Genomic DNA, 22,382 nt, shown 5'->3' on the forward strand with positions numbered 1-22,382 from the left:
GTGAATGAAAAAAGTCCAGAAGTCTCTGGTGGAGACACTTCTAACTATCCATTTGCAAGCCAGTTTATCAGCCATGGTTCTCATGTCCAGAAGCCCAAGACCTCCTTGATCTTTAGGCAGGGTACACTTCTCTAATGCCACCTTATGGATTTTATTATTGGTGGCACTGTTACCCCAAAGAAAGTCAGCAGTGAGCCTGTCAAGCTCTCTAAGGTGTGTCTCAGGAGGCCTCCAACAAGCAAGGAAGTATATGACAGTAGGAAGGATATAGTGGTTCAAAACAAAGAGTCTAGAGGCTAGGGTAGAGTTATAATCATTCCAATGCTTGAACTTGGCTTTGACTTTTTCCATAACCCAGGACCATCTACTCTTGATGGAGCAGCCAAAACCCATAGGAATCCCTAGTAACCTGAAAATGGTCCCAGAGAGGACTTGCGTACAACCAGCATTATAGATAGAGTCAGGAATGTTACCTTTAGAGGCCCATACTCCAGTCTTGGAGTGATTAATAATAGAACCACTGGCTTCACAGAAGATGTCAAGGCAGTTCCAAAAATTTTTAACACTTAGGTCATCATTGGCAATAAAGGAATTAGAGTCATCAGCAAACTGTTGCAGACATAGATCATGATCAAAACCAGGGACAGGAATACCTTTGATCTCACCTTTATCAAGAGAATCCTTGACCAGCCAACCTAAAGCATCAGCCACAATAACAAACAAAAGAGGAGCAATGGGGCAGCCCTGCCTGATAGATCTCCTAAGAGTGATAGGCTCTGTAAGAGATCCATTAAGAGAGACAATAGCTTTAGCATTACCAAGTAGCACATGAACATATTTAATAAAAATTTTCCCAAAGCCAATGTCAGACAAGGATTGTAGAACAAAGTCCCATTCAACTCTATCATATGCTTTATCAAAATCAATTTTGAAGAAAAGAAAATCAAGCCCAATGTCTTGGGCAAACTCACACCCTTCCCAAATGTTGATAATGGCATCAAGGATATATCTACCCTTAATAAAGCCTTTTTGCTCCTGTAGAATGATATCATCCATTAAAGGGCTGAGCCTCCTAGCAAGGGTAAGGGCAAAAACCTTATAGGTAGAGGTAAGACAGGTAATGGGTCTCCAGTTGTCAAGCAAGTCCTTTCTCCCCCTTTTATGAATGAGCTTAATGACCCCAGTGTTAACAGAGATAGGGAAGGCACCATAGCTGAGAGTCTCAAACCAAACTTTCAAAAGATAGGGAGCAATCCATTCCTTATACGCCTGAAAGAATTCATTGGGCAAACCATCCATCCCAGGAGTTTTACCTTTAGCCATGTGCTCTATACTTTCTTTCACCTCATCTTCGGTCACAGGGGCCTCAAGCTGAGACTTCATGAAAGGGGTGACAGTCTTTTTCCTGCACATAGCTATATTAGCTCTAGCATTAGTGGTCCCCTCTGACCTGATGGGCATCTCAGAAAAAATTTTAGCATAAAAATTAGCAAGGTTATCCTCCTAGGAGTGGAGAATTTGCCCACTTGAATCCTGCAAGGGAGGCACAAGATCTTGAATTTTCTTTTTTTTAAGCAGATTAAACATATGTTTATTGGGTTTATCAAATTTCCCTACCCAGACCTGTCTAGTAAAAACAAGCGCTCTTTCAGCCTCTTTCATCTCTTCTTGCCTCATTACATCCCTGAGACCATTAAGCTCATCAATATGGGAGGAGGTAGGACTGCAATGCATTTCTAGTTGCTGGATTCTGTCATAAATGGTCTGTCTCCTATTCTTACGTATCTAAGTAGCCTTACTCTTGTAGATGCTCAAAGTTTTCTGAGTAAGCTTAACAGCATGCATCCAGGCTTTAGCAGGAGAAACATACAGATCAAAAGCAGAGTCAAAGTGATCTTTAATAAGTTTAGAGACAACCTTTGAGGAAAAGAGAGTAGCATCTGCATGAAACCAACCACTTTTCTTTTGATTCACCTGGTTGTTGGCCTCTAGAAGGACTGGTTTATGATCAGAGACACAAATGGAGCCAATAGCTCTACACTGGATATTACAGAAATCATTAAGAATAGGAGTACAAACATAGTACCTGTCCAGTCTGGCTGACCTGAAATGCTCCTTTTTCTTAGCATTATCCCAAGTGAAACCAGACTCACCTAACACATCCTGAAGGTTGAAGTGACTGACCAGCTTTTCCCAAAGATTTTTTTCCCTGTCACAAAGAATTTTCCCTTTCTTCTTCCATCTGTCTCTAAGAGAAGTCACCATATTGAAATCCCCAACAAATAGAATGAGGGGCATACACAGCAATGAGGGTTAGCTTGAAAGGGCCCCCAATTTGGGCACTCACCCAGCTCTGGTTACTAGTATACTGTGTCATCTCTTTAGAAAGGGAATCATTGATACCAAGAGCCAGTCCCCCTTTACCATCAGGATGAGTAGAGGTAAGCCAAGTAAAGTTTTTACTAACTCTGGCCAAATTAGTTTGGAGAAGAAAATCAGTACACTTAACTTCATTAACACACATAAAATCAAAGCTGAGCTTAAAGTCATTAATCCAAGTCTGGATAGCCTTAGCTTTAACTGGATCAGTTAACCCCTTGCAATTATAGGTACATCCTTTCAGATTATGAGCACTCATCATTTTCTGGAGTTTTTGGGGGGTTTACTTAGGACAACAGAAGCTCTATTAACATCATTGGTTTTTTCTTTTTTCCTTTTGTATTTAGGGACCTTAGGGGAGGAATGCTGCATTCAAACCTGACAACCGCCGATGCAAGTTGACATACGAGGAGCCGTCCCTTTTCCAACAATTTGAAACCCTTTTTCTGGCAGTTGGCGACCCTTTTTCTGGCAATGAATGCATGCCGTCGATCTTCTCCATTGTTCCAATGTTGTTGATTTCATTGACCCGTGGCACTAAGTCGTGAGGGAGGGAGAGCATGTGTGTGTGTGTGAGAGAGAGAGAGGTAGGAGTGAGAGAGAGAGAGATCCCATTTAGGGTTAATCTCTGGTTGGGGCCTTTGCCCAATAACCTTCCCTAGTTTATTACCCATCACTTTAATCCACGGGTAAAAGCAGAGCTCAAGTATAGCATAGATATTCATGACCAGGAAGGTTGTGTCATACACACACAAGCTATTGTATACAAGAATCTCCCTAATGCTTGTTTTAAATGCCACAAACAAGGGCACTTAATAAAGGATTGCCCAGACAATATCAAGGTGAAGGGAGATGAAACTGACACAGAGCGCTTCACTGCTGTGGGAAAAAAGAATAATTTTAAACCTAAGATTGCTAAAATTAGTAACAGAAACATTAATAAGTTTGCTCCTTTGCTTGTTGATGTTGAGGGTCCCCTTCTTGGTGGGTCTGATGAAGTTCTGCCCAACTTTGTCCCTGATAAAGAGCAGGTTACCCCTCCTAGTCTTGAGGAAGATAAGGCTAGGGTGGATAATCCAGGCAACTCTTCCCATAATGTCCCCACCTCTGAGGAAGACTCTGATGAGGAGTTTATAGATTCCTCCCTTCCCATAGATAAGGAATTTGAGATGGAAATTAATGAGGTTGACTCTCAAGACACCCTTATTGGTTCTCTTGAAACTTCCCCTCAGAAAACCAAAGCTGGCCCTAGGCTGGGACAAATTTTCCCCCAATGAGATATTTATGTCCAATGCTCCATTTAAGGCTAAGGGTACTACTCTTGCTAACCAGTATTGGAATGCTTGGTTTAAGTATAAGAGTTTGGTGAGCTTAAAGGACAAGAAAGAGCTTCTCTACCTGCCCTATGATTCTATATGGTTCAGTAAATTTGTGCAGCCTATCTCTAATTCTCAGCTACGCAGAGGTCACAAGTTGTACAAACTTGGCTTTTGTAGTTGGAAGGACCTCTGGGTATCTAATCACTGGGCTGACCAGCATGACATCCTTAGCATTGCTACTGTCTCTCCTTCTTGTCTTAATCTTTTAATGGAAAGGTTAACACTTATATCTTCCATCTTCCCTTTGTTGATCCCTACCCCTCCTCAGCCTATTACCCAATTGGTCTGCTGGAACAACAGTAGCCCTCTCCTGCCTGTCCCGAACCTGTGCAGAGATAACTCTAAACTTATCCTCTTGCTCAATGATAAGTGGAACCTTAAGTGGAGTACTAGCCAATGGAGCTACAGGTTTAAGTCTATTTGGGCCTTCTCCCCTTCTGTTAAGCATTCTTGCTTTCTCTGGCTCATCCTCCATAAGGGGATCTGGACAAGTGCTCGTGCTGCCAAGATTGGTAAAGGTAATGGTTTGTGCCCCCGGTGTAATGCTGACATTGAAGACATTCCTCACATGTTTTTTCATTGCAGGTACAATGCTAAGTTTCTAAACCTTCTGTATACCTGGTTTAAGAGTATTCACCCCAACCCATTTTCTCCTAAAGAGGTTCTTTTGGGTGAATGTATGCACCTTGATCCCCCATTGTGGCATATGATCAGATGTCTGTTCCTCCATGAAATCTGGAAAGAAAGAAATGATTATGTCTTCTCTAATGGAGGGAGGAACCATATCTGGGCTTTAAAAGCTCACATTTCTAAAGTTGCTGTGCAGGTTATGGGGGAGATGAAGGATGCAGTGGAAGATTTTCAAAAGACTTTCCAAGATGTCAAGCTTGGAAGATGGCAGACTTGGAAGTCTAGGCTCATGAAGATCTACTCAAGAGATCGTCTGTCAATGATTGATGGAATCCTTTCCTCATAGTACAAGAATCTTGTTATTTTGTTAGAAAGCCCTCAAATGTTCCTATGCAGGACTATGTAAGCAGTTGTGCCCCTCGCAGAGCCTTTATCTCTGCTGTAGCTGTAACTTTTCTTTTCTTCTAATTTATAGAGAGGGAACGGTTAAAACGTCAGTATACGTACAAGGAAAAACTTTATGCAGGGGCCAGTAAAATTTTATACTTTACACGTAATTAGAAGAATGATTTTCAGAGACGACGTTAAGTGCGGCAACGTGCAGTGTTTTTCTGATGCATGTGCAAACTAGGGTTTTCCTATGGTTTGAAGAAGATCGAAGATACTCGGAGATTCACAGAAACTCTGACCATGGCGAGCAAAAGATGGCCATGTTTTTTACCAGCAGATTTTGAGCAGGTTTGGTTTTTTCAAGAAGACTGAAAGTGCGGAGAACCTCACAGGAAACCCGAAGGTGGCGAGTAAAGGAACGACGTGAACTGCGGCCATGTGCACTGCCTTCTTGTTGTACCAACAGGTTCCTTTTTACATAGAAAATGAACAGCGGAGAGGGTTCGTGTGCAAGAACCAGAGGCTGGCACGGTGAATACAGGAACCTGCAGAAAATCAAAAGCAGAACGCCTTCTTCAGACGAGGATATGAGCCTTGATTTGGATTCAGACAAGAGTGAGCAGTCCATCGATGGTGGCTATGCATCTGAGCCATCTGAGAAGGACTTTTTGGGCCTCGGGAAAGATCTCAGTGGTCTCAAAGTGTCCCCGCAGGAGTTAAGCTTCATGAAGGCTATGGAAGCCAAGTCAAGTGACATGCACATATCTGATGAAGAGGAGGACTTGGCAAATAGTGATGTAAAAACTGAGAAACCTGTTGGCGAGAAAGTGCTCAAAGAGAGCGAACAGACTGGCATGTCCCTGAATGACGAAAAGGGAAGAAGTGGAAAACATAAGGATGGACATAAACGAAGGGAAAAGGACCACGAGAAGGGGTCTAAGAGGAAGGAGAAGAGCAAAGACAAACAGTCTGAGAAAGATAGTAAGAGGAAGAAGGAAAATGCAGATGATAAGAAATCTCATGAAAGGCAGAAGAAATTAGTGAAGTTGCAACGATGGGAAAGGGGTGACGACAGTGATTTTTACAGGAAGGAAAAGCGCCGTGGTGGCACGTCTGAAAGAGAACACTTTCAAGGCTCTATACATGATGATGGGAATGAATATTTGGACTACGAGCTTTATCGACGTGAGAGGCATTGGGATTCAAGCAAATCTAGTTATCTCAAGAGCTCTCGTAAGTTTGACAGAGAGAGGGATGGCAAGAAGGCAAGGCTTGATGGTGACCAAAGGGTGGCAAATAGGGCCAGATCATCTTCAAGGTCTCCCAGGTCAAATAGCAAATGGGGCAGGTCTCCTTCACCTCATTACAAAGACCAAGAAGAAAAGGACCAGGCAAGTTGTGACAGAGCCGAGAAAGATGGATCAAATAGATCTGGGCGCTCTGGGCTGGGTGGATATTCTCCTAGGAAGCGTATATCAGATGCAGCTATCAAGACACCGTCATCACCCCCAAGGTCTCCAGAAAGAAAGAAAAGCCGAGCTTGGGATCTGCCACCTGCTGGAATGGATAGTGGCGTTGCAGCAGCCATGGCAGCTGCACATCAAGCTGCTGCTCAGCAGGCTGCAGCTCTTGCTTCTGTCTCCTCTTTAGTGACGGTAAGAAATGCTGGTTTGTGGAAACATTTATAAGATGGTTTAGCTCTGTACTCTCCATGATCTATAGGGGTAATTTTGAGCTTGCTGCTGTGCTGACTTTTTTAATTACGTACCCAATCTTCAGTGTAGTACATCATTTTTCAGGTGAATCCTGCTTTGGCTGCTGTGAGCCTTACGCAAGCTACCCGAAATTTTAGGAGGCTCTACATAGGCAATGTTCCTGCTACTGTCTCTGATGGAGAACTTCTAGAGTTTATTAATGCTGCTATGCTCTCTGCCAATGCCAACCATCTTCCAGGAACAAAGCCTTGCATCAATTGTATGGTGAGTACATTTCCCACACTCGGCAAGAGATCACGTTCCCTCTAATTTCTTTTACTGTCATCTGATGGTAATTTCAGTAAGTATTTGATTGTTGGTTTTTGTTTTCTCAAAAGGTAAATGTGGAAAAAAGCTATGCTTTTGGTGAGTTTCTGACATCAGAGGATGCGACTGCTGGGCTTGCTTTTGATGGAATTACCTTGCATGGAACCACATTAAAAATCAGGCGCCCTAGGGATTATATTCCTCCACCAGTAAGCTTTGCTGCTTCCTTCAATGCCAACCATCTCTTAGAAGAAAGTTTGTATGAGAGACTTGTAGATATTTTAAAGTACAAAACTTTTGCAGAGCACATCCCCACTTGATTCATTTGTCTATGTTTACAAATTTGCCCTCCAAACTAGTACACATGTTAGATTATTTGTATAGTTTTTCGTGTCACAGTTTTGCAGGTGAGTTTTGGGTCTGAAGACAAAAGGTTTTTGGTACAAAGACCTCAAGAGCCAAAATGTGCAGAATTTAGAGGGCAATAGAAGTTGTCTTGAGAGAAAATTTACAATTCCTTGCTATATCTCCTCTTGAACTCTTACCATTTTCCCATTGTGGATGTCCGCCACGTGTTCGTAGAAGAAAAGCTCCCATGTGGCGGAACTACCAGCCAAGCCAACCTTCTCCTCCTTCCATTATAGTAGAGGTCCCCAATCCCGAGCCACCCAATGTGGCGAAACTAAAGGAAGTGCCTCCTAATGCACTTTGAAATTTGAAGACCTCTTTTGTAACTCCCCTCTTCGAAATGTTTATCATTTTAATAGAAGCAATTTTTTTGAGTCATCCTATATGTCTTCTCCTTTCTCTTGAGAATTGTCAACTTTTTTTTTCTTTAAATTGTCAATCACTTGGCTGAACATGGTTACTCCTTCACTGCAGTCTCCATCTTCCATGGCCTCAAGTGCTCAGGCAGGGTCCAGCTCGAAGAGGTCCAAGCCATCGGAGTGGTCTTGGTGGGATGAGGTCCAGGCCGAAAGTGGGTATAGAACAGGGGGTAGTCGCCATTGGAAATGCAAATATTGCCATGCTAGTAAGACTTGGAGCGCTACTCGAATTCGCACGCATTTGCTTATATCTCAAGGCATGAGATATCATTCTGCTTGGGCATCAGCGAGGCTTGGAGGGAGGAGCTTCGCCGCAAAGACGACACGGGCATCGGCTAGGAGACCTGGTGTTGCGATCGACCCTAGCTCGTATGTGGGTGCTTCACAAAGCACCCAAGTACCGAGTGTTGGCAGCAGTAGATCCTCCATGGGTGGCATGCCTTCCTTTTTGGCCCCAGTGCTAGTCCATTTGGACCGGCACCACCAATAGTTGGGGAAAGAGGAAGTATTCGAACCATGTGCATCCATGGTGCTTTTTCTTGCACACCCGCTAGCTTTCTCTCTCTCTCTCTCTCTCTCTTCATCTTGCAATAACCTACCTATGTACGCCACAGGAAACATAGAAAGAACTCACCCGAAGGTGTCCTGCTCGCATCTTCCTCCTCTCTCTCTCTCTCTCTCTCATTTTGCCACTGTACTCTCTCTCATTGCCATCGTGTGTTTTATAGTGGGCACCCTACTACATAGTCAGGGGTCATGATTGCAGTGAAATCTTAGTTTAAGATATCATTGGTTATGCAGGATGTTGCTCTTTCTCATGCACACGTGCACTCTCTCTCTCTCTCTCTCTCTCACACACACACACACACACACACGTAAATATATATTATCTATAATATTATTTTTTATTATATTAATAGACAAATACCTATATATACATGTGCATTTATAAAATAAATAAACACACATACACATATATTTTTAATTAATATTAAATTTTAATAAGTGGGGATGCATGGTGAGGTGTGCTCACTCTTAAATAAGTGTATCTTACATATAATGTTTTTTGTATTTTCTTTTGCATGCATATATGTGTGATTGTGTGTGCACATTTGTGTATACGTGGTGTGTATGTTTGTGTTTGAGTGTATCCATGTGTGAGTGTGTGCATGTATGTTTGTGTTTGAGTGTATCCATGTGTGAGTGTGTGCATGTATGTGTGTGTGAGCATGCGAATATATCCATGTGTATATCTTTTTCTGTCTACGTGTGTGCACATGCATGTGCATGTGTGTGTGAGTGTGTGCATGTACCATGTGCAAATGTAGATGCGTTTACGTCTATGTATACATGTGTGTGCACATATACTTGTGTATGTGAGTGTATGTATGTATGTATATGTATGTTCTTGTGTGCATGTATAGTTATGTATGTGTATGTGCAAACATGAGTGTGTGTGTGTGTGAGTGTGAGTGTGAGTGTAAGAGTGCATATCTCTATGTGTGCACATGTGTCCATGCGTACGAGTGTATCTATGTGTGTGTGTGTGTGCATGTGTGTGCGTATCATGTGCATGTGTCTGTGTATTGTGCGTGTGTGTGCGTCGGCATACATATAGATTTATTTATATATACATGCTTACATACCTATATATACATACATACATACATAATATATATGTGTGTGTGTATGTATGTATATTCTCTCTCTTACATATGCACATAATATAATATTAGACAATCTATGTGTGTGTGTGGGGGGGGAGGGGTGGGTAATTTAATTTCTAATGTATTCTATATATATATATATATATATATATATATATATATATATATATATATATATATAAGAAACTCATTCAATGAGCAAATGACTTGATGGTGACAATGAATTTTGATCCCCAATGCATCTAGGCATGTGGGAAATAAACCCCCAAAGACCATCTTCTCTTCTCCTTTCTCCTTTTCAAAAGTTCTCCTCCTCCTTTCTCCATGTAAAGGCTAGGATTATTCTCCTTTCTCCTTTTCAAAAGTTTTCCCTCTCCTTTCTCCAGGTATACAGGCTAGGTTTATAGGGTACGCACCCTTGCATTATCTTGTATAGATAGATAGATATATATCTAGATGTGCAAACATATGCATGTGTAGGTAACACTTCTCGAGAAAAATAAAATTTTCTACCAATTAAAATAAGGACAACTCTTATATCCATCAGGTTAAATCTCTATGTAGGTTTAATAACTAAAAATTATGAAAAATCATTCCTTAAAATAAGGGCTACTTAAAATCTCAGCCAGTTATTTTTAATTCTAGCTAGTACAAATACACTGGAATGCCATTTTTTAGCACAATTACATTAAGTGTGCGTGTGTATATGCATTTATGCATGTGTATATGTGTGCAAGCAGGTGTGAGTGACTATGTGCATGTGTGTTTTTATGTGATGTGTATTTGTATACGCTTGTTTGTACGTATGTGTGTATGCATGTGTGCATATGTGACTCTCTCACATAGATGCGTACATGTGTGTCTCTCTATGGCATGCATTCTCTTTATGTCTATCGCATGCATAGACATAACCCTCTCTCACACACATACACATGCATTCTCTTTATGTCTCTATCACATGCAGACATAACCCTCTCTCACACACATACACGTGCACTCACACACTCTCTCTTCTCACACCCATCTCGCATACACACAGATAGAAAACCTCTCTCTCTCTCTCTCTCTCTCTCTCTCACACACACACACACACACACACACACACACACACATCCTCCACATGCACGTGTGTGGCTGTGTACACGTACATGTGTGTGTGAATGTGTTTATATACAATATTATTATATATTTACTATATGTATATTGCTTTATATATATATATATATATATATATATATATATATATATATATATATATATATATATGCGTGTGTCTGTGTGTGTTTAATTTTCTTATTTACACTTTACACTTATGTATTATATATATCCTTACTTATTACATATTTACATATTTGTATTTATATTTTTTATACTTGTATATTGTATATCTTTATATATTTAGATTATATTATTTATTTAAATTTCCTTCTCTCAACATAACTCTACACTCCTCTCTCTCTCTCCCCTTCCCCAATATGTGGCCTCCCACCATTCTCTCTCTATCCTCTCTTTCCCAACATGTGCCTTCTCCTCTCCCCCATCACACTTCCTTCTCTCTTTCCCCTACCCCAATACTTGGCCCTCTTCCAAATGCCACGTGTCCCCTCTCCTCCCAAAAAAGCGTCCCCTCCCCTCCCAAAAACTTGTGCATAATAGATAGTATAGATATAGATAAACATATTACACATACACATGTGTGTGTGTGTGTGTGTGCATATGTGTGTGTGTACATATACACACACACACACACACACACACACACACATATATATATATATATGTATACACACACATTGCACACACACACACACACACACACATACGTGTACATATACATATATATATATACATACATACATACAAACATATATATATGTATACACACACATATGCACACACACACACACACACACATACATACATATTTTTATTTTATTTTTATTTTATTAAAATCTACTTTTACTCTCTCTCTCTCTCTCTCTCTCTCTTCCCGACCTCCCCCCACCCCAAGCATGCCCCTATCTCTCTCTCTCTCTCTCTCTCTCTCACACATACACACACACACACATGTACACACACATGCACTCTCTCTCTCTCTCTCTCTCTCTCTCTCTCTCTCTCTCTCACACACACACACACACACACACACACGTACACACCTGCACATGCATTGATACAAACGCACACTCTCTCACACATAGAAATTCTCTCTTTCTCTTTCTCACTCACTCACACACAATCCCTCTCTCTTCTCACACACACTCTCCCACACGAAGAAGCTCTCTCTCTCTCTCTCTCTCTCTCTCTCTCTCACACACACACACACACACACACACACACAAAATAAATTTATGCATATATATAAAATTTAATTAATTAAATTTCAATGGTGGGGATGCATGGAGAGGTGTGCTTACTGTCACATAAATCCATCTTACATATAATCTCTCTCTCTCTCTCTCTCTCTCTCTCTCTCATAATAGAAGATATATTACCAAAAATTATATTACAATGGCCACATGGCTACCATGTGATATACTAGCTTTTCCTCACTAATTACTCCAAACCACATGTGTAGCTTGGAGTACCCTCATCCAATATATAGCCGTGTCATTCTCCACCAAATGAGTTGAACACAAGGAAGAGACTTGCCACAATAGTAGCCCCTTTTGCCGCACTTAACGTCGTCTCTGAAAATCATTCTTCTAATTACGTGTAAAGTATAAAATTTTACTGGCCCCTGCATAAAGTTTTTCCTTGTACGTATACTGACGTTTTAACCGTTCCCTCTCTATAAATTAGAAGAAAAGAAAAGTTACAGCTACAGCAGAGATAAAGGCTCTGCGAGGGGCACTTTGCCAACTCTTGGTATCTGCTCAATTCCAGATGTAATGACGCGAACAGAATTTCCATCGGAGTCGGGCCAAAAATAGCAACTCTCCTAAATTTTAGGAGTGTGGTCCTTTGTATTCTAGGATAATCCCCCATTCCCAAAGTTTGTACTTTCCAAATATTCAGACATCCTGGAGTCCACCAGACCCCTTTCAGACTGGGAAATGTCCAGGCTGGTGACACCTGAGTCCTGACTCATTTTGTATCTACTTAATTATTAACATGACTCAAAAGCTTACCATTTTACTGTAAATTTGTGCTCATTTTGATGTACTTCCAAAGTAGAATAAGTGTAGAGTAGAAATTTTTTTTTTTTGAGTGGCGTTTCCTCCCTTGTCCCCGTTCCCTACTTATGGCCGTCCCGCGTCCCGTCCCCGTTCCCCGTCACCGTACCCGTCCCTTGTGACTATGGTGCTCTGCCATCGTCCTCATCCGGTGAACTCTACCACCCGGGGTTGTCCCCCAAGGACGTCGGCCTCCTGCGCGATGGTGCTCCTGCTCCACACGCTCTGCACTCTTGTGCTCCATCCGTCGGTGTGTGCCCAACTGGTACCTCTCCCCCCAATAAATAGGGAAGGAAGGCCCAAAAAGCACATGTCCGCCCACAATATATCACACTCTAGCTCGCCAATCTGCCCGCCCCTACCGTGCACATGACAACAGGGCTGTTGCGACCTTGGCCTTATGGGCAAGAGAGTGAGAGAAAGAGAGAGAGAAAGTTGGCGGTTGTGTAGCCCAGACTGATTGGACAGTCTTCTGTCCAAGGGTAGGACAGTGTTATGCGTATGGGTAGTGAAAGGGCCCAGCTCCAGTACACGTAGACCTGGGAACATTGGCTGTAGAGATCGCGGTCAACCTAGGGGGCGCGTATAGGCTGAGGTGACATGCAAAAGCTCAGCTTGATTGCCGGTAGGGAAGAAGGTTCCGCCTAGGCTCGGCCAGGTCAGGTTGATCTGCGGCGGCCAATGGGTAGCCCAAGAGTGTGGCCAGGGTAGAGGGACCCTCCTTTCTTCAGTGAGCGGGCAGGTTGAAGAACCCTGCAGGCAGACTAGGGCAAGGCATGATGGACAGCCCAGATGGGCGCAGCAAGATCGGGATTCCCCTCTCTCTATTGCGCAGGGAGGCAGCCAGGAAAGTTGTGATATGCAGCGGAAGTCTTTGTATTGGAAGATCCTGTCACACAAATGCTCACACCGTCTTCTGTATCCTGAGTTTCGTGAGTTTAGCAATCCACTTTAATACTTCAAACTTTAAAGAGATATGAGAGAGATATATGAGAACTGTACACCAGATTGGGTCCCGAATTACCCGCTGAAGGGCCCCCTATCCCGATATCGAGATAGTATTTGCTTTATTTCTTTAGAGAGAATGACTGTGGACTGTAGATAAGCCAAACGCAAGATCTCGGAGGATCGGAGATTGGCTGAACTGTACACGGCTGTAGAAACACCTCGATGACCTGATCTCGAGCCTATGCACTCTTCCCAAGGGCATGAGGAAGGGCTGCACACCTGAGGCTGAGAAAAGGAGATGGTGGACTGTTCTAAGCTATGTTAGAATGCTGTAAATGCTTATGAATGCTGTGTTACCTTCACCAGATGACTGCTGCATGTATGGATGATGCACAGAAGGCTGGATACTGATGTAAACTGATGATTCAGGGCTGAGAACTGCTGTGGACTGAAACGCAGACCTGTAGGGATGCTGCTGGACTGAAACGCAGGTAGTACTGATGCTGCTGGACAGAAACGCAGGCTGTTCTGCTGCTGGACAGAAACGCACAAGTGAACTGCTGCTGCTGGACAGAAAACGCAGGCTGGCTGCAGGCGCCTATGGGCTGTACAGATGGACTGAACCTGAACTGCTGAATCTGTGGGACTGCTGCGTTGAATTGGGTTGAATAGATGCTGAATACAGGCGCCTAGTGCTGTAGGGATTGCTGAACTGCAGGTGTTGGAGAAATAGGGCTGGCTGAAGCAACCTCAAACACTCCAAGGGCTGGATGAGACTAGTCTAGTGCTGAAGGCAAGGGAACTCCTAGGGCTGAGGAGGAAAGCTCTTAGCACACTGAAGACTGAATGAGAAACTAAGCCCTATGCAAGCCTATTTATACTAACTAGAGGTTGGTCAAGTTGGCTGGTCATTTAATAAAGTTTATATTTATAAATGACAATAAATGCTAAATAAATACTATAAAATATGGAAAAAATATCAGATAAATCCTAGTAAATTCCCTAAGGCTTCTAGGATGTTCTAAATGATGCACAGGCATATGAATGCTTCTGATGCAAACCCTAAGGCTTCTACTCACTCTACATGCATGAATGATTCTCTCCAAGTGGGTTAAGGGACTTGACTGACTGACTGACCCGCTAAGGCTGAGGAATGACCTACATAGCTCGTGCCTGACTTATCCTGGACTGAGGATGTACAATGGGGTCACGGCGTACGACAAATATCATCCTATTGGGTTCTAAAACTGTACAACTGTTGCACTTCTGATGATGAGCCATCTTGTCACCATGCACTGAGTGCAGAGTGCATGTGACATTCCCTCTTGATTAGCTTGGCGGCAGGTTCATGGCTTCCAAGTAGTCTGCCAACAAGTGGGGGTACTCCTGGAAGAGCTCCTCTTCGAGCCATATGGCTTCGTGGGTGCCTTGATCTCGGAATTTCGTATAGAACTGACGAATCCGTCGACCAGAACCATGCTTCCATCGATGAAGAAGGATCTGCTCAGGCTCAATCACTTCTGCCTCGTCTACCACGTCTGGCTGCTGTGCATCTGAAACATCAAATACTTCTGGACCAACATATGGTTTTAGCCAAGAAACATGGAAAACATCATGCATTGTCCAACTGGCAGGCAACTTTAACTTCATGGAGACATCACTTATCTTCTTAACTATTGGAAAAGGGCCAAAACTACGGAATGAAAGCTTGGGACAACGTTTGCCCACTTGTTTCAATCTCTGTTTCATGATACGCAAATAGACCCAATCCCCTTCCTTGAAGTGGACATCTCGTCGAGACTTATTTGCTTGTCTGCTATATGCTTCTTGAGCTTTGGTCAAGCGGTTCTTGATTGACTCAATGATCTCGGAAAATGCTTCCGTGGTTTTATTAGCCTCTATGGAGACACCATTCTCGTCAAAAGAGAAGAAAAACGGCGACCAAAGGTTGCTTCATATGGAGTCCGTCCGACACTGGATGAATGAGTGTCGTTCAAGATAGCTTGGACCAATGGAAGATAGTGCTTCCATTTGGACTGCTGGTCATGACAGTATGACTTGAGGACATCAAAGGCCAACTGGTTATAAATTTCTGTCTGGCCATTTGTCTGGGGATGGAATGCACTAGACAACTGCAACTTAGTTCCGAAGTTTTCAAATAATGCCCTCCAGAAATGCGAGGTAAACTTGGAATCTCTATCTGATGTTATGGTGCTAGGCAAACCACAAATTGGATACCAATGCTTGAGAAACAGATGGGCTACGTCCTCGGCTGTGGCCGTATGCTTGCATGGGATGAGCATGCAGAATTTACTAAAGCGATCCACAATGGTAAAACACTGAGTGTTACGGGATCCAGTGGATGCTGGTAGAGGCCCTACAAAGCCCATAGATATGTCGATGAAAGGTCCGTCGGGGATAGGCAAAGGTTGAAGTAAACCTGTCTTCTTTGTATGGGGAACCTTGACTTTTTGACAAATCTTACAGGCTTGTACATGTGCATAGACATCACGCCTCATCTTTGGCCAATAAAAGGACCGTTCTAATTTCTCAAGGGTACTGTTGATACCCCTATGTCCTCCAACTAAGGAGTCATGGGCATCGTGGAGAAGAGCGGAAGGCTTTTCCCGAGTAACACAGAGACGGTTCTTGTAGAACAACCAACCGTTCTGTACTGAATAGTGGCCAGGCTCAGAAGTGAGGGCCAAACTATACTGAGGACCAAACTCAGGGGAGTCGACATATTGGTCTTTCATACTATCCAAGTCCTTCCCCGTGATTTTGAGAATGGTAGCTTCTTGGACTGCCTGGATGATGCTGGACTTTCGACTGAGAGCATCTACTGGGTTATGCTTACCAGGGATGTATTCAATCATACCTCCAAACTGTTGGAAGATTTGACTCCACCTGGCCTGTCGATCACTCCACTGGGCACTTGGCATAGTCTGAAGCCACATAAGTGCTTGGTGGTCTGTTTTCACTGTGAAAGCCTGTCCATAAAGAAAAGGCTTCCAATGTTTGAGCGCTGTGATCACACCCAAAAGCTCTTTGTCATATACCGAATAATTCTTTTTGGCGACATCCAACTTTCTGCTATAATATGCCACGGGTCTATTGTCCTGCTGGAGGACTGCACCTATGGCTACATTGCTGGCATCGGTGATGACCTCGAAAGGTTCGTCCCATGATGCTAACTTTAATACAGGTGCTTCTGAGGCAGCTTTCTGGAGTGCACGGAATGCATCAATCGCCTTGCCTGTAACTGAGACTTTCTGCTTGCGAGTCTTCACCCCCTTTAGCAAGTCGGTAAGAGGTGCTGCAAGGTTGGAAAATTGATGGACATGGGTACTACAGGCCTGACAAAGACCTATGAATGAACGGATTTCTTGGGCGGTCTTAGGAATGTCCCAATCTAAGATCTCCTGAACCTTTGATGGGTCCAGTCTAATCCCATCGAAACTGATGATGTAGCCCAGATACTGAACTTCCTTAACACCAAAGACAGACTTTTTGGCGTTTATGTAGAGCTGATTATCTCGCAAAAGTTGCAAGACTTTCTCCACATCTTTCTCATGCTGCTCCGGAGTGGTTGAGAAGACTAGTATGTCATCAAGGAATATGAAAACACACTTCCCAATGTGGACTGCGAAAATCCTAGACATCATCTTATTGAATGTTGCAGGTGCATTTGTAAGCCCAAAAGGCATGACTACGAACTCGTAGTGACCACGCTCTGTTCGAAAAGCTGTTTTTGGAATGTCAGCTTCAAAAATGCGGACCTGATGGTAACCACTCTTGAGGTCGATCTTAGTGAAAAACTTAGCACCGTCTAAACGCTCCAAAATGTACTCTATCCTGGGCATAGGAAACTTATTCTTGATAGTGAGTTTGTTTAATGCCCTGTAGTCTACACAAAGGCGTGCAGACTTGTCCTTCTTTTGGACAAATAGGATAGGTGCAGCAAATGGGGAGGAAGAAGGCCGAATGAATCCGGCTCGGAGAAGCTCAGCTAACTGCTTTTCTAACTCGCCCTCTAAAGTCTTGGAAAGACGATAGGGAAACTTGCTAGGAGGATCTGATCCAGGGACCAAATCAATGTGATGGTCCTCAAGGCGAGAGGGTGGGAGACTGGGCGGGAGATCGTCCCTAAGCATAATGTCCTGGTGTCTGGATAGGAGGTCTCCTAACTGAGGGACTGAAGATGTACTAATGAGGGAGGGGCTGTTTGAGCACGAACATAAAGGAGTGCTCCTGCTCCCTTGCGGATAGCTCGTCTGGCCTAGAGATGTGAAATCAATGGGATGCCAAGAATGCTTCTATCCCCACGAATCATGACAGGCTCAGGAAAACCTTTACAAATAGTAAAAGTGTCCTGCCCCCAATTGGGAATAGGCTCATAACCACTGAATTCCTAAGATCATGTCACACCCTAACAGAGGTGAGACCATGAAATCTCGTTGAAATGAGGCCTTCTGAACTTCAAAGGCAAATTGCTGTGCCTTCTGGGAAATGTGGGTGCGAAGACCAGGTGTAAACCCGTCCACATCCAGATGATATGGGACTAATGTGCAGTTCAATTTCTTAGCCAACTGGGGAGAGATGGCGTCTTCAGAACTACCCATATCGAAAAGGACTATAAACTGTCGGCCCTGGGCAGAGCCATAAGCTCGGATGAGGCTCTTCTGAGCAGCATCGCTCTCACCCTCCTGCTTAGCATCAAATACCACGGATGGCATAGGATGCATGGAAGGTAAAAGTTGAACTGCATTAGAGGTAGGAGGCGGGGCTGGAGGAGCTAGGGAGGCGGTGGCAACTGTGGCAGAAGGAGCTTTGGCGGCTTGTGCCGCTTGCCATTTGTGGCAATCCTTCTTACCATGCCCTATAATATGACATAACAAACATCTATTTTCTGACTAGTACTTCCTTTGCTCCTCTGGAGGAAGATAACCTCCAGTAATGCCTGCTTTAGCCTTTTCATCAGGGGATTTCTTAGGTTCTTTATCCTTATTACCCCCTGAACTAGAGCTATTATTGCTGTCCTTCTTAGCATCTTTAGAAGACGCGTTACCTTTCCCTGTCTGTGCAGGTGATTGCTGCTGCTGGGGTTTGGTACTGGACTGAGATGACTACTTGGGCTTGCCCCCGTTAAGCTTCATTTCTTCATTCTGAGCGAGAGTTAGAGCCTGGTCATATGTACTTGGTTCAAAGTTACGAACTGTGAACCGAATGTTAGAGTCTAATCCACGAATGAATTGCTCCATCTTGGCCTGATCAGATAACCCTAACTGCTGTGCTAAAGTAATAACCTTACCGGAAAAGTGAAGCACTGGGGATCCGTTCTGTCTGAGTCCATAGAACTCGTCTTTCAGACCGGTCATGTACTGGGGCGAGAGAAATCTGGTCTTCAGGTCATGGACAAAGATGCCCAGTCAAAGGCTGTGACACCTGTGGCCTGGTCTGTATGAATACTAGACCAATGCTGCCACCAAGTGACTGCCTCACCAGTGAGATGGGGAGCCGCTAAGTGGACTTTGTCTTGAGGGTCTGTGATCCCAGCATAGTCACATGGGACGCGAAATGGGGACGGGGAACGGGGACGGAAAAGATTGAGAATGGCCATTCCCTGTGACTATAGAGTGACATGGGACGAGAATGGGAACGGGAAGATACTGCCATCCCCAACATTCCCGAGTCTAAAAATGGCCATTCCCTGTGACTATGGATCCTAGCTAATGGAAAATGAGCATTAAACTGATGAATAAATTGATTAACTGATGAATGATCACACTTACCATCATACTTACCGGAGTTTGGTTGACTGCGAATGATGGTGGTTGATGCTGCTCTGCAGACTGCTGGCTGGTGACACCTATGACTGGGGAGACTGAGGAGAGCTGCTGATACCTCAAGTGTATGGCCTCCTTTTCCCGTTGGTGCTCGAGTAACATACGTTCTCGATCAAGCTCACGTTGGTGTTCCCGAGCGGCGAGTTCAACTTGACGCCGGTCTTCGTCGATCCTGCGTTGGGCTTCCTCATAGTCCCGTCTTTCTGCTTTTTCTCTTTTCCTTCGGGCCTCGTCCTCTCTCCTTTGTTGTTCCATCTGAAAGAAGAGGGAGATGTAGTCGGGTGCTGCTGGAGGTGTAGAAGGACGTGCTGCTGCTGCCGCCTCCAAGAGTTGGAGACGCTCCATGAGCAGCTGGTTCTGAGCTCTAAGAAGAGCTATGGTGTCTGCTGTAGGCGGAAGAACATGGTCTCCTTCGGGGGAGACGTCTTCCGGCTGATGAGTACTCTTCTGTAGACATGATGCTGAAGTCGGTGGTCGTGCAAGAACGCAATCTAACCATCCAAGGATGCCCCCACGCTAGGATATGGTGTGTGTGGACAATCTGAATCTGATACCAATGTGATATGCAGCGGAAGTCTTTGTATTGGAAGATCCTGTCACACAAATGCTCACACCGTCTTCTGTATCCTGAGTTTCGTGAGTTTAGCAATCCACTTTAATACTTCAAACTTTAAAGAGATATGAGAGAGATATATGAGAACTATACACCAGATTGGGTTCCGAATTACCCACTGAAGGGCCCCCTATCTCGATATCGAGATAGTATTTGCTTTATTTCTTTAGAGAGAATGACTGTGGACTATAGATAAGCCAAACGCAAGATCTCGAAGGATCGGAGATTGGCTGAACTGTACACGGCTGTAGAAACACCTCGATGACCTGATCTCGAGCCTATGCACTCTTCCCAAGGGCATGAGGAAGGGCTGCACACCTGAGGCTGAGAAAAGGAGATGGTGGACTGTTCTAAGCTATGTTAGAATGCTGTAAATGCTTATGAATGCTGTGTTACCTTCACTAGATGACTGTTGCATGTATGGATGATGCACAGAAGGCTGGATACTGATGTAAACTGATGATTCAAGGCTGAGAACTGCCGTGGACTGAAACGCAGACCTGTAGGGATGCTGCTGGACTGAAACGCAGGTAGTACTGATGCTGCTGGACAGAAACGCAGGCTGTTCTGCTGCTGGACAGAAACGCACAAGTGAACTGCTGCTGCTGGACAGAAAACGCAGGCTGGCTGCAGGCGCCTATGGGCTGTACAGATGGACTGAACCTGAACTGCTGAATCTGTGGGACTGCTGCGTTGAATTGGGTTGAATAGATGCTGAATACAGGCGCCTAGTGCTGTAGGGACTGCTGAACTGCAGGTGTTGGAGAAATAGGGCTGGCTGAAGCAACCTCAAACACTCCAAGGGCTGGATGAGACTAGTCTAGTGCTGAAGGCAAGGGAACTCCTAGGGCTGAGGAGGAAAGCTCTTAGCACACTGAAGACTGAATGAGAAACTAAGCCCTATGCAAGCCTATTTATACTAACTAGAGGTTGGTCAAGTTGGCTGGTCATTTAATAAAGTTTATATTTATAAATGACAATAAATGCTAAATAAATACTATAAAATATGGGAAAAATATCAGATAAATCCTAGTAAATTCCCTAAGGCTTCTAGGATGTTCTAAATGATGCACAGGCATATGAATGCATATTGTGCAGAATGCAGAGTGCTTTCTGATGCAAACCCTAAGGCTTCTACTCACTCTACATGCATGAATGATTCTCTCCAAGTGGGTTAAGAGACTTGACTGACTGACTGACCCGCTAAGGTTGAGGAATGACCTACGTAGCTCATGCCTGACTTATCCTGGACTGAGGATGTACAATGGGGTCACGGCGTACGACAAATATCATCCTATTGGGTTCTAAAACTGTACAACTGTTGCACTTCTGATGATGAGCCATCTTGTCACCATGCACTGAGTGCAGAGTGCATGTGACAAAAGCAGGCTGAGTTGCTTTCTTAGGTAGCCTTTTTTTTTTTTGGGGGGGGGGGGAAAGCGAGCAGTTTTTTTTTAATGGAAAAAAAAACACCTACCTTCCTGAAGCCAATGGCGTTCGTGGGGTCCCTTGCTTGGTCGCCTGGGCTACGGATGTGCGAAGGGCTGTTGACGGCACTTGTGAAGGGTTGTTGGAGTCGACTAGGGTTGTCGGCGGTTGCAGGGACTGTTGGGGCTTGATGGGACTTGTGGCAGCCCACATGGGGACTGCACCTTGCTGACGGGCACCCCTTGGGGGTGAGGAAGCCCAAGTTTCTGGGGGCTGTTTTCCATGCAGCCACGCATGACATGTGCACGCACTCATGCAGACGCAGGGCAGAGCCGCACATGCCACAGCCATCCGTGTTACCTGCCGAGGTCTACCACACATAGCCAAAGGTTGTGGACAGCCACATGTAGGTTGTCCAGACAGAGGCATACGATCGTCAGTGGGCTGCCCTACACAGCAGCAAGTGATGGCGACATGTTTTTCTACGATCTCTCTTCAGATTCTTATCTCTCCAAGATGTCTAGGTTGTGTATGGGACTTTGTGGTGTACTTGCGAGGTTCGGATGCACGTGCTTCGTTCTATCTCAGTTTTGGACCAGCGTGTTATTGGGTATGTGCTTGTTTTTCACATGCAAGGAACATGAAAGATAGGGTTTAACAATAAAAGCACAGTGTTGTACCGTGTTATGCAAGTACACACGTTTGTTCTGGGGTACACATGGGAGTTATTACTACAAGAACTTTACGGACACACACACGAGTTAGTCATGGACTTGCACCATGCAAGACATAGACCTAATACCCTACAGATATTGGAATGATCATTGTTTTCATTGTTGGGCTTTGTTTACATATGTAGGATTGAGGAATAGTTGACCACACATTGCCATTGTGGCTACAGTGTACATGGATATTTGATAGAGGACATCTAGCTTAAGTTTACATGTTGGGATTCATTGTCAGATTGCATGACAAGACGGTTATGCGACAATACCCAATATGTACCTTTTCAGCCTTACAGTCCTTAAGGTTTTGATGGTCCTCTAGTTTTATGTCTATAGCAGGAGTGTGTACAGAT

The 22,382-nt window shown here is 44.0% G+C and overlaps 1 protein-coding gene across 2 annotated transcripts in view; it reads left to right on the top strand.

Annotated features, from left to right (window-relative positions):
* Positions 1-4,922: 4,922 nt before the first annotated feature.
* LOC147623057 (uncharacterized) overlaps positions 4,923-22,382 on the top strand; it is a 49,497-nt gene continuing 32,037 nt past the window's right edge. Inside the window, exons 1-3 of one of the 2 annotated variants that reach the window (XM_086821088.1) lie at positions 4,923-6,433; positions 6,578-6,757; positions 6,871-7,008. In XM_086821088.1, the coding sequence (XP_086677214.1) occupies positions 5,264-6,433; positions 6,578-6,757; positions 6,871-7,008 (1,488 nt within the window). In that variant the 5' untranslated portion in view covers positions 4,923-5,263. The remainder of the gene's footprint in view (positions 6,434-6,577; positions 6,758-6,870; positions 7,009-22,382) is intronic. The other variant, XM_086821089.1, reaches the window with a different exon arrangement.

Source organism: Cibotium barometz, chromosome 27, assembly GCF_041138505.1.
Source record: "Cibotium barometz isolate CiBa-2024 chromosome 27, ASM4113850v1, whole genome shotgun sequence".
Taxonomy (NCBI): domain Eukaryota; kingdom Viridiplantae; phylum Streptophyta; class Polypodiopsida; order Cyatheales; family Cibotiaceae; genus Cibotium; species Cibotium barometz.